Genomic DNA, 13,265 nt, shown 5'->3' with positions numbered 1-13,265 from the left:
CGCCACCTTCCTCTTCCTCCCGCCGCCGTCGCCAGGGCGCTGCGGGGTTTTCGGCAGGCGGCAGCAGCGGCCACGGAGGCGGGAGGTGGCCGCGGTGCCGGCCAGCCCAGGGCACGACGCGCCGCGGCGAGCCGGGCCAGCCGAGCGCGCAGCCCCGGCCCGGCACGCCGCGGCGAGCGGCGCCCTATCAACAGGCAGCAGCAAGCAGGGCGGCCGGGCACACGCGGCGCAGGCAAAAGACGGCGACGCCGCCCGGGTCCTCCCCGCCCGCGCCCGGCGCTGCCGCCGCCGCCGCCGCCCCCTCCCGGCGCCCGGCTCACCAAATGGAGTTCTTGATCTTGTGCTGCAGCGCGCTGGCTTCGGTCCCCTGCAGCCCGGGCACCAGCGTCGGCAGCGCTGGGGCCGCCGCCGAGGGCGCCGCCGGGCCGCCGCTGGGGGACTCGGGCGGCGGCGGCTGCTGCGGCTCGTCTGCCATCACTGCCGGGTCGCGGCTGCCTAGCGAAGGAGGAGGAAAGAGCAAGCGAGCAGAAGAAGGAGGGACGGAGGCGGGCGGAGGGAGGACGCGCGGCTCGGCTAGGCCTTGCCCGCTGCTGCCGCCGCCACTGCCGCCGCCGCCGCTGCAGCAGCCCTCGCGGCAGCCGCCTGGCCCGGCTGCTCGCTGGTGGGACGCATCCCCGGGCAGGAGCGCCGCCGCCGGAGGAGGAGCCTCCCGCTGCTGCCGCCGCCGCCGCCGCTACGCCGGGGGGCGAGGGAGGCGCATCGCGGCCCGTGCACGCCGGAGGGGAGGAGCGGCAGGAGAGGCCCGGACGCGCAGCAGCAGCAGCGCCGGCGGGCGCGCGGGGTGGGCTTTCCTCCGCCCGCAGCCTCGTCCTGCTGCCGCCGCCGCCGCCGCCTCGGCCGGCCGGGCAGCCCGAGTGCCGTGCGCGCAGGCTCAGTCGCGGCGCCCGCCCTGCCGTGGTCGCGGGAGCAGCGCGCGGGAGCGAGCGAGGGGAAGGCGGCCCGCAGCGAAGTGGGACGCGCGCGCGCGCGCGCGCCCACCCGGCGGCCGTGGCAGGAGGCGAGACGGCGCGGCCGATCTTCCCCCTCCCCCGCGCTCGGCTGGAGCGCGCGGCGCAACCCACCAGTGGGACCAGGTTCCGGAGAGCCCGGCTCCACCCGGACCTCTTTCGGGTCCTGTTGCCGCTGCCTGCAGGCGCGCAGGCGAGAGGAAAGCGGGCACTGCGGGGCGCGCCCCAGGAAGGCTGGGGTGGCGCTCCTCGGCCTCCGTCGCGTGGCAAGGTGGGGCGTCCTGCGGCCGGGGATGCCACCGCGCCACCCGCGCTCTGCTCAACAGCTGCGCCACCTGCCCGAGCGCTCATGGCTGTCCTGGCTGGTACCTTGCCGGCCGGCCGGGTCCTCTGTACACGCTGATAGCCCGCAACTGACACTGCTACAGGAAGGGGGAGGAGGAGGGCTGCCCCTTCCTTCTGGCTGGGCAGAGCAGACCAGGCCTGCTCTGGGTGCCCTGCAGCTGCTAGGCCCAGGAAGGATGCGGGGCAGCCGGCCAGAGCCCCTGCTCGGCGGGGCAGCCGGCCAAGCACCTGGCCTCGTGTTCATGCCAGCCGGCCCGGCTAGAGGCTTCAGGCCGCCCAGGGGGGGGGGGGGGGCAGGGTCACGCTTCACTGCACCCTTGCGCCGGGCAAGCACTCCCGTGCCCTTTCCCTTGATTAGTGGTTGCAGGAATATGGGTTGTTTTCATTCTGTACGTAAATATCCCATTTTTCTGTGGTACCTATCACAAAAGGGCTCACAACCAATCAGGGAAGCACAGAGAAATACACAAAAACAGCACTGTCTAAATCGATCATTTCTGGCCAAGTCGGAGCCTTTGGTGAGCAGATACACCTACAAAAGACCGGTTGAAAGAGAGCTTTTTAGGGTCCTGCACTAGTCGTGAAATGTGAACTCCAGTTCTGCTGTAGCCGGGCCCCATAAACTGTCTGGCTGGCTGCTCTGTCCTGCAGACACAGAAGCGTGGCCTGAGGAGGGCCCGATGCACCGGCTGGCACACAGCAGGGAGGAAGATCCTGCAGGTGACCTGTTTTTCCACATGCTGAGAGGAGGCCCCTGTCCAGCTTCAGACTGGCGAAGGGTGCAAGTAGCCTCCTCCAATACAGGACCCTTCAGATGTTTTGTGTGTCAACACCCATCCGCCCCAGCCAGGAAGGCTGACAGGTGGAGGCCAAAACATTGGGAGTGCCCCAGTTTGGGCAGGCTGTGCTGAAGCCTCCGTCCTGGTCCCAGTCTGGATTTGGCGCCCTAAACGATCCTTCCTCAAATGCCCTGCAAACGGTGCCCAGCTGGCCCTTGGTCAATCCAACACCCCTGCTCCTCAGCTCCCTCCTCCACCCTACTTACCATACAGGGTGAAAGGGCTGGCCTGTCTGTTGGGCTGCTGCCACGACTGCTAGCATGGCCAGAATGACCTCGGATGCCTCAAGCACAGGCCTGAACTCCTCGGTAAATGCGCAAGGTGGCCCCACGTCCTTGCTCACAAATGTTTCAGACAACGGATGCCGCACAACACCAGCCTGCAGAAGGCACACCCCGCCTGCCCCTTGCCCACAGTCTTTTCCACACCCCCTCACCATGTTCAGGACTCGGCCAGGCGCACCTGCCAGAAATTGGACCAAGGAGGGATGGGAAGAAAAGGTGCATGGCAGGCAGCTGCGGAGGTCTGGCCAGGTTGGGCGGGAACTTCCTGCGGGGATCCTGGCATTCCTGAGAAGCTGTGCCAGCAGAGGCTTCCCTCTGCCCACCAAACACTGGGCGGGAGCCCACGCCTCCGCTCCCCCCTTTGCAGGCCCCAGGCAGGCAGCTTGGGCTGGCATCTCTTGGCTACAAGTGGACTGAGCTGCCAGGCACGGAGGGCAGAGGCGGCCCCAGCTCAGGCCGGCGCACTGGCAGCTGGTGCCCTGGCTCTTCTTGGCAGAGCAAAACAAGACACCAAATGTTATCGACAGTCCTGGCCCTGCTGCTCTGCTGTACGTTTGGGAATTTGGACAGAAGAGGGCCAATGGCGCAGCCACCCTGCAGGGGACGCCCTCAGTGGCCAGCGGCAATGTCACAAAGCGTTGCTTGGGCTAGGGAAGGAGCTGGTTCATGGCCCAGTTTGTCCCCACGTGGGAGAGGGTGGTTTCTGGGCCCAGACCATGCTGAAAAAGCAGCTTCTCTCCGCTAAATCCAATACAGCCAGTTTGAACCTGTGGGTGCAACTAAAAGGAAGCAAAAGGGACAGACCGCCATTTTCCACCTAAGTGAGAAAAGGTGAGAGAGAGAGAGAGAGAGAGAGAGAGAGAGAGAGAGAGAGAGAGAGAGAGAGAGAGAGAGAGAGAGAGAGAGAGAGATTGAGAGATCTGCAGCCTGATGTAGGACAGAGGGTCTGATCCTGGCATGTTTCTGCTGTGCTCCTCCACCTAGGCACAGTTCGCATATTTGTATATAAGCTCAGATACTGCTGAACACCGTAAGCCTCCAGGGACATCCACCACTCCAAAAAGCGAGCAATATATTCTAAAATATGGAATAATATATTCTAAAGACCTGAAATCATCCTTATCCCATCACAACGCATTATTCGGTTTTTGAGCATGTTAACTAACAAGGTTCTCCCAATGGCTACTGGTCACGATGGCCATACAGGCTGTCTGCATTTGGAGGCAGTCTGCCTCAGAATGTCAGTTTCTGGGGAGCAAGGAGGGAAGGGGCGGTTGCCACCCGCCAGGCCTTCCTTGCTGGCTCTCACGCAGCTTCTCAAATTGCTTCTCTCCTCATCCAGCAGGGCTCTTCTCTTGCTCTTAAGTGCCATCCCAGCTGGGTCTGCCTGGAGGCTCGGGCGTGGAGCTGGCCTGGCCAGAAGTGAGCGAGCCAGGCCAGGCATTCTGTGACGTGCTGCCAGGGCCAAGGGCTGCCACCTTAGCAGCACAGGGCAGGGTGGATGATCGTCCTCCTTCAGGCAGAGCAGTGGTGTGAAAGCAAGCCGCAGAGGAGACCCACCCAGCAGGAGCACCCAAGGACAACAAAGGCTGAGCAGAGCTCCCCTTGCTCCCCCCGGGCAGGAGAGCCCACCTGAACAGGTGTGGCGCTTGCTTTTTGGTGGAGGGCAGCAGCTGACGGCAAGGGGGTTGTTGCTTGCTGCCCGTCTCAGCTTTGGCTTGAGCAAAAGGCTTTCAAACATGACGAGAGATTACTCACACCCCCAGAAAATGCCTTTCTAAATAGAAAAGTCATAACCCACCCCAAATTTATAGAGTGTGGCAAACCTGCATAAGGAGCACCGGAGAGGGGGGGGCCACCGTCACAGGTGTCTTTCATCTACTGTTAGTACCGTATGCCTCTGACAGCAGAAGCATCCAAAGTGAGTCTCCCTGGGTGATCTCGAACCCTGTTTGGGGATACAGAGAAGGGAACAGCTTTGAATGCATTTCTGTGATCACTACAGAAGAAAGGACTGTGTATAAAGCATTTCTTTATATACTACGTTATTTAATTAGAAAGCAACATGGTCAATGATCCCATGAAAATACGGACAACCAAGCTAAGCCTGAGTAATAACATCAGTCCTGTTGCATTGCTTATCTATTTTTTTTTAAATTGAGTGTACAGTTTCACTCACCACAATTTGAGGAGGTTAGACAAGGAGAAATTGGCACCACAAAGCAGCTTGCCCAGGGATAAATTTAGCAGTCTCATGGATACGAGGCCAAGCTAATTTTGGGTCTCCCCCGCCCCCCCATTTCTCTTGCAGCACATAAAGGAGAGCCACTCTGGATTCTCGCCAGGAGAACTAAAATGCATTTGATTAATGCAGTCTCTTGGAAAAAGGAGGGAGACCAAGCTTGCTCTGTTTATGTCTGCACCCAAAAGCAGCCTCAGTTGGACCAGTGCACCGTCTGAAACCGAACTGGTTGATCCAGTACAGTTTGTTGTGTCGGCCTCCCACGCTTCCTGGACTGCGCTGCTGAGTAAACCCATTTCCCTTGGACCCTCCCCTGCCTGCCCCTCTGATCAGGCCCTGAAACATCAGACATGGCCCCAGGAATTTATGAGCACAATCACTGCTGGTGGGGAAGACAGCTGTCTGTCTGAGAAAGCACAGCTCCCGCAAGTCGGTTGTAGTCAAATTTTCTGCAGTCCAATTTGCAGTTTCCCCACTACCAACTTATTAAATAGCAGTTTAGCCATTACAGTGTCTGCCAAAAAATCATGGGAAGTGTAGTCTGAAGAACTACTGCTAGAGGTGCCTAGGCCATGGAATGGCAAGTCCCAGTAAACCCCTTTGCATCTGCAAAACAAAATACCCAAAGAGGAACAGCCTTCAGAGGAAATGTGTGCCTCTGTTGAAACTGTGTTTTACTCCAATTTCCTCATATCCTCTCCCCTTCCAATTACAGCAGTTGCATTCACACAACATGACAACCCAACCTGTGAATATGCAGATTTCATGACTGCCTGTGTCCCTGTCCAAAAAAACTCTAATTAGTCCTTAATACATTATATTTGTTATTTTAATTTATTTAATGCAATTGGTCACCATCCACTATGGTAGCATTATTAGGTATCCTCCCTACAGAGAAAGAGCACTTGTTCTATAAGGATTTTATGCTAAACCTTCAAGTTGATAGTAATAGTTTTACGACCTCTTTGAAGCGAAGGACTGAAGAGACAGAATGGAAACTGTGGCTCTGACCCAGCATCTCTCACCCTCAGACAGCACCCTGTGTGAAGGGCTTCCTTCTGCCTGTCCTGGATCCCCCGCCCCCTTCAGCCATGGATGACCCCAGGTCCCAAGGGTATTATGAAAGAGACGATGCATCGTTCACATAGGCATTGCTTTGTTCCCCTCTCCCATTTCTCTTTTGCTCACTGTTTTTGTAAGCCACAGTCCTGGGCATTATAACCTTTCCTCATAGAAGAGAGAGTCGCTCCAACCCCTGCAGCATTTCGCTGTCTTTTTTGCACCCTTTGAGAATGGAAGTCTTTTTTGAGGTGCTGGGGGCAGAATTGCATGGTGTAGTCTCAATTTGTATAAGGCATGATGAAACTGTTTTATTGTGATTCCTTGTCTAATTCTGGCTACGTGGAATGTGACTTTTCCACAGAGACTGCACTCTGGGTTAAAATTTTAGTCAATCCGGGCACTCCAGATCAAGGTCTTCCTCTTCATCAGTCACCATCAGTGTAACACGGGCATAATCTCTAGAGGTCGGGTGCTGAGGGGTTTGGGTCTCCAGCCATATTACTCTTACATCCTGTCCGAGACTAACAAACTGTCCAATCTTTTCTTGCAAGGAAGTTTTCAGACACCGGGCAGCATGTTCAAAGATTCAGTCTTTCCTCTGGACTGAAATTCTTCCTAATAGTCAACAAATACATAAACAATCACAGAGTGCCATGCTAATCTAGTTAATATAGAAACTAGCACAAAACACAGATTAACAGCCATACTGATTTAAATCAGAAATGCAAACTCAGAATTGGGTAACTAGGGTAACTAATGCATTAATTAATGTAGTTTTTTCAATGCAATCTGTGATATATTTCCTTGAATTCATTGCACCTTCTGAGTTCTGAATGTAAATATATATACACAGTTTGCTCACCTTATTATTCCATTGCCTTTTAATCTCCTTATTGGGCTATGTACAGTTGCAACATATACTTCTGAAATAACAGCAATTATATTAAAACTTGTTGCTAATATCAAGGATAGTTTATGGAAATAGGCGGCCAAGGGGTACACAAGTGATGAAAACAGTCAGGAACAGCTGATTCGGGGCACCGATGAGGCGAGGCTGTGCACTGGGGACCACTGGAGTTGCACAACCCAGTGGCAAGAAAGGCAGCAACTCAGTCATAGCTGCCCCTTGGGAACTTTAAAGTGGTTGTCACTTCAGGGAGCACCGAGCGTGATCCCTGAAAAAAAATGTCAGGGTGACTGCAAAGGGGTTGTGGTCTCAGCAGGGAGAAGAGGAAGACAGGCCCTGCTGTGGCGTCACCCAGGCCACCTGCAGGAGGACCGAGGGAAACGAAGGTCCGGGCAGACAACCCAGTGTGGACCTGCCTGCCAGCTGAGCATCCCGCAGCTTCTTCCACAAACAGCCCACATTGTGCGGTTTATTCAAAGGATGCGTCTCTGAGCCACACAAACTCCCCCAGTGAGAGAAAACTGCACAACCACATCCCTTATGCTATCGCGTACAAAGCTCTGATCCCCCCATAATTGCAACAACACAAAAGTAAGTCACCATGTTTCTGTATTCCTTTCGTCATACTATTTTAGCTCTGATATTGCTGTCGATATTTATGCGCTGTCCATCAATGCATGGCTCCTGCAATTGGTAAAATATAAAATACTGGAACAATGAACAAAGCAGAGCATGGATAGCCACTGGGGAAGCGGGAGTCCTTGCCGGGGTGTCACAAGCCTCCGGTGCTGAGGTCGGAAAGAACGGTGCTGCCCAGCAGGGCAGAGGCAGAGCACCCGGGGCTGGAAGGCCGGCCTGGGCAGTGGGGGTCCGGAGGCATTCTGGCGCCGGGGAGAATGGACTCAGCTGTGCCCTGGCTCCAACTCAGCCTCAGATCCTGGGGAAAGGCCTGAGATGGCTGCGGCGCCCCTTCCACATCCAAGCCAGGGGTTCTCTGCACCTATGGCCTATTTGGAGTGGGTGTCCTGTCCTAGCAAAGTCCCGAAGTAAGGTTTGATTGTTTGCCTAGCACTTTGGGTCCCCAGCCCTGGCCCCTCCTTGTGGAGTTTGCGGCCACGTGCTGGTGTGATGTTGTGTTACTTTGCGAGGAGGAGCTGTGCAAAGAGGGGAAAGAGAAAGTCCCAAGGAACCTGTGAGCCCCCAAATGACACAGCACAATAATGCAAGAGGCCTTACTACGTAACGAGTAAAACTATGGATTGGATGTCCAAAAGAAGAGAGCCAGGGCTGCCCTCCTAGTTCTGTAATGAGGTATGCGCGTGGTTTAAAGCTTTAACCCTTTACACACATGCCGCATTAAACCCAGTGGACTTACTGGGCAGACTGCACAACCCTGCACTGTAATTAAACCAAGTATTTCAGTCAAACCTCTGGGAAGCCTTCCTTTGCTCTTGCATTGTTCTTAGAGACCCCTTACAATTCCAGAGTCACCTATTATAGAACCTATTATAAAACCAGGTGTTTTTCTAACCTATTTGTAATACGTCCTGTTGCATTTGATGCTTCTGCATTGCTGTTGTTGGCTACCATGAGAGGGCGTTTCTGTTCTCATGAGAAGGCAGAGTTAAAAAAAGAACGAAGTGGCAGCTCTTGAGTCGTGTGATGTCATGTGCAGACCGAGCCGGAGTGCCTGGCCTGCCCGTCACAGGACCCAGCCGGCAGCTCCAGGTAGGGCAGGGAAACCCCTCTGCCCGAAACCCTGGGAGGTGTCACCAGCCTGGGCAGGTTCCACCTTAAGCAGCCCCTTGCTCTCCTGTCCCGCTGCTAACACCAAGCCCAGATATCGGGATGGAGGTTCTCACACAGCCACTAGACAAGCAACTACTTTTCAGCCTCAGTTCCATCTCTGTAAAATTGGGGTTATAACGGGGGGATGCGAGAAAGCACTTCATGCCACGAATCAAGGCTGTGCCACCTAGAAACTGCCTCTGCCTTCTGTCTGCCAAGACCTGTGGCCTCAGGAGTCCTGCAAAGAGCGGAGGGCTGTGCGCGATGACCCCGAGGGCCCCTCCCAACTCTGCCGTTCCATGACTCTGCCTTAGAGTGGAGTAGGCTTTGCTCCCTAGCAAGGGCAGTCACAGGTTTGCAAACACAGCCTCTTCCCACTCTTCCTGGCCTGAAAAGGCCCCATGGCACTGTGGTATTCCACAAGTTAAAGCTTCTAGTGGGTGTGCCATGCGTGATGCAGAGGACCTGCCGTTGCCATATGAGAGTTGTCTTTTGTTCTCCAGAGGTCCTCGTAAACAACACGTGGACTATCTGTGCCCCATCAAAGCTTTGCCCCAGCTGTGCGACTCTGGCCTCCTGCAAATAAACAAGTTTACATGTGCTTAGTGCCCCAACAATTCATAGCTTTCCATTATCAGGGCATCAGAATATGTTTATGGTGAGGACTAAAGGATTTGGTGCAATTTAAGTTAACCAGCCAACAACATATTGCTAAATCTAGATAATAGAAATCCGGGAGAAATCTGTCTGGATTATAGCTGGAAGATTATGGGAAAGCTAAATTACTGTGTATGTTTTGCTGGCAAACATGCAACAAACATCGTCGGAGATGGATGACTGTGCAGAGCACAGTGAAACCTGCTGCAGAGGGATTTCTGGATGTGCAGGGAGGGAATCCCTTTCAATTTATCAAATGCCCTGGCCTGAATTAATTCTGCTCTTTGTTTGATGGTGCTCTGTTGAGGAATCTGGGTTTAGCTGGAGTCCTAGAAAGCTGGCTGCAGGCTGTGCTATGCACACGCACGCATCTCCGTGCTACTTGCTGGCTGGCGCATCCCGAGTGTACTTTTCTGTTGAGCGTTTGGAGAACAAATTAGGATCTGGTATTGCTCCAAAGTTTCCTTGCAGTTGCAGTCTGAAAAGCCACAGCCTCGCTTGCATGCTTTACACACGCGCTGCTCCTGCCTTTCTGAGGACAAACAGAGGATGGACCTGAACTCACTTGGCAAAAACACTCTTAGACTTTCCCCTGCAATCATTTCCAAGGCATGAACAAAGCAGGAGGAAGAGGAGGAAATGCCGAATAAGGAGTCAAAAGGGTGGCTTCTTGGCCATAGCCGTCCTTATTCCCTGATAATAGGTTGCTGCTTCCTTAGCATGCACTTCAACTATTTTATTTCACTTTCAAAGCTGCTATACAGCTGCTGCTGATTGTGAATCGTATTCCACTAATTATATTGCAATGGAAAACGGCACTTGAGGAAAAATAGGATGCTACAGCTTTCAAACCAATTTTTCTCCCACCGGGTTGTATGAATTACAGAACTGTTTCCAGGGTTCTGCAGGCCTCCACAGCATGTGTGATCATTCATGCAGAGAGAACCTCCTCATGCTGCTTCAGGCACAAGAGGCCACCTAGACCCCACCAACCCCACCCAGTCTTCCAGGCCTCGGTCAAGGGTGTATCTGGCCCAGGCTTCGATCTCCATCTCTGGTCACCCAAGCCACCGTGGGATGCAACAGCCTCTTTTGCCCTCGGGGCCCAGCAATCTGAAGTAACCACCTTAGGATCTTCAGGGTCCCATGGCTTTGATTGCCCTCTCTTCCATGAATGCATCCAACTCCTTTTTAAAGCCGCCTAAACTAATAGCCATGATTGCATTCTGTATGGCTGATGCATTTCACATTGATCCCACGTGGGGCGGAACCATTCCTCCCGCCTGCAGGTCAGGGTCGGTATGAAGTGATCCACACATTCTACTTACAGCAGTGCAGACATGTCTTCTGCAAACCTCGGGACCATGTCAACAGGCTTGCTTGCTCAGATCACACCAGGTTGTGTCCAAGGGCATTTCCGAAGAATGCCCAGGCCAGGCACGACACAGGTCAGCGACTCGGTTCTCACGACAGCATGTCGGCATCGTAAAGCATGGAGTCCAGTATTGTGTCGGTGCAGCGTCTTCTGAGCCGTAATTATCAGAGTGGAAGTGACCAAACTCTGAAGCTTAGATACGTATGTCTCGTGGACGAGTGGTGGCATTTTAAAAAGCAAAGCAAAACATTCGCAACCATGAACCATTTAATTTTTGTCACAGGGCTGACAAGACTTAACAACATGCAAAGGACATCCCACCCCCACTTTCCCCAGACATAAAGCTGCTGCAATCAAAGCATATTACCAGGGAAAACCTCTCTAGCGGGGGATTCTGTATGGCTAAATTAGGGAACCAAGGGCATTGTTTGGATTAGATTGGGAAGGATGATGCTAGCAAGACCCTGTAAGCCCAAAGAAACAAAGGAAAACAAAGGGACTGCACAGTTCCAGGACTGGCAGAAGGGCTGGTTCCAAGCACCCTTTCAAAACAGTCTAAAAACCATATATTCTGCAAGCATGAAGACCAAGAAGTGGGGGCTTCTTGCTGCAGGTACAGAATTCTGAATCCAGGAATTTACTTTAAGAAACAGAAGGGCCCAGAGCTCCCAATTTTAGCTTCCACACAAAAGTTAAAGCCTCTTTATCCAAACTTACTTTATTTTACCTGTATTCTTTGTGTGGGAGAGGCATTTTATCCTTGCTGTTATTAAACAGTTGGTAGTTAGATTTTTGCATGCTGTACTGCAAATCTTCCTTCACTCTTAGCTCATTTACTTTTCACCTATGAAGTAATATTGCAGGAGAGAATGCAAGATAGAAACCAGCTATCAGAGCACTGGCTGGAACTGGAACTGGGCATTACACCAACATTGTGCCACCTTTGCTGGCCCCCGACTTGTTTCGAGGAACCATTCAAGAGCTGGCTTTCCCCAGCAAACCCTCCAGAGCCTGGGGCAACGATATCTGGTCATAGATCTCATCCTGAACTGATCTGACCCCATTCCAAGAACTCCCACAGACTGAGAGTTGGTAGGTGGCTACTCATCACTGAGCCTTTTGATTGCCCCCTGCCCCACCAATTCTGGAATTTCTTCCTTTAACAGGACTACCTGATCTCTGTTTTGTCTTTCCAGCACAGGGCAAATCCCACTTATTGTTACTCAGATTACAATAAATACAATACACTAATACAATACAATGATACTACACAAGTATTAATGGCCACATCTCCTCTTGGGCTGGCAGGAGAAGTGAGATCTGAATTCTGTAAAGCGCTCTTCCCTTGCGTAACCCCCAGGAGTTGCAGCGCTACCAACAAGCACAGCAAATGTACCAGCAGGAACAGCGCTTTCCCCCTTCTAATAGGAAGGATCACAGCATGTCTGAAAGAGCTCGTCAACAATCCCATGGGCGGCTAAGTTGTACTGAAAGCCCCAAAGCCCCCTGACCACTGCGCCCTCACGGCTATCGCCTGCACTGCCCTGGTAACGTGGGAATGTCACCTCGCGACGCCTAAGCTGTGCAGAGAGCCGAAGGAGAAGCACGGGACTGCTGGGAACAAAAGTGGGCAGGAACTTTGACGCTTGTTTGTCATTCACACCGAAAGAGCGCAGAAGGTAGAAGAGCCAGATGTGCTGCTGCTGCTTTTTCACCTGTGACTATCACTAGCCTGCTCCTGGTCCTGATCCCGGTTCTTGACAAGGCTTTAAGGTCAACAAGGTTGGTATGTCAGGCATCCCTATACACTGCCCCAGTATGTTGCTCCCAACACACAGAATCTGCTGCATTGTCCCCCCACAGAACTTTCTGTGTGCATCTGTGCCAAGTGGCCTTTAGCAAAAACCGTCAGGCCTGCACAGTGAGTTCCAAGAAGCCAGAAGGGCACAGGTCAAGACAGCACACCATGCCGCACCAGCGTCCTGCTGGCATCCTCCAGCTCCACGCAATGAAACGGATCCCACAAGGCAGGACGAAGTGATGCGCCAAGCCCACGCCAGCATTCACGCCAGTGTGAAGGCGGGCCATTAGTGCGCCCAGCCTTTCGCAAGCTCATTGCAGCGTTTTCCTGGGGCAGAGCAAACCAACTCACAAGCTACTGGGGAAAGTTCAGCGAAGGGTCTACTCCACTCAAGGATGCCAGCAAAGGGCAGGGGGAACACCTGCCTTCACCACCACATGGCAGGCACACGCCTTAGGCCACCCTCACGATGCCTCTTGCAGCACTGGGCTCCAGCTGCCACTCCGCATTTCTGCCCTCCAGAGCGCCCCCATGACCCAGGAGCTTATCCAGACCCAGCGGCTTCAAAGAGGACCCCCAGGAGCCTCCTAGCCTCCCTGCGTGGCACGAGCGGGCTTTGAACCGGTCGCTCCTCCGCGCTTTTATCGCTCCTGCTGCTGCTGTGCCACTCCGATTCAGGAACTGCCCCGAAAAGGAGGCAGGCGCTTAAAGAAAAGGAACAAAGGCGCGAGCGCCCGTCCGTGCAGCCGCCCGTGCCGCGGCCAAAGCGCCGGATGCCCAGCGCCGCCTGCCTGCGGGCGCTGCGGGGCCCGCGTGGGGGCGAGCGGGGCTTTCCCACCCCGCCTCGCCCCGCCTCTGCCCGCCGCGCCGGGAAGCCCTGCCGGGCGCGACCGCGTCAAGGCGCCATGGCGGCGCTGGGCGCAGCGTGCGCGGACGCCCCGCGCCCCGGTCAGGGCGG

General features: G+C 54.4%; 1 protein-coding gene across 1 annotated transcript in view; it reads right to left on the bottom strand.

Annotated features, from left to right (window-relative positions):
• Positions 1 to 475, bottom strand: part of RFX7 (regulatory factor X7) — a 30,589-nt gene extending 30,114 nt beyond the window's left edge. Inside the window, exon 1 of the mRNA XM_044438992.1 lies at positions 321 to 475. Coding sequence (XP_044294927.1) covers positions 321 to 475 — 155 coding nt within the window. The remainder of the gene's footprint in view (positions 1 to 320) is intronic.
• Positions 476 to 13,265: the final 12,790 nt, after the last annotated feature.

The sequence above is a fragment of the Varanus komodoensis genome, unplaced genomic scaffold, assembly GCF_004798865.1.
Source record: "Varanus komodoensis strain SLA01 unplaced genomic scaffold, ASM479886v1 scaffold33, whole genome shotgun sequence".
Classification (NCBI taxonomy): domain Eukaryota; kingdom Metazoa; phylum Chordata; class Lepidosauria; order Squamata; family Varanidae; genus Varanus; species Varanus komodoensis.
The sequence above is the reverse complement of the archived record's forward strand: the minus strand, read 5'-3'. Positions and strand labels throughout refer to the sequence as shown.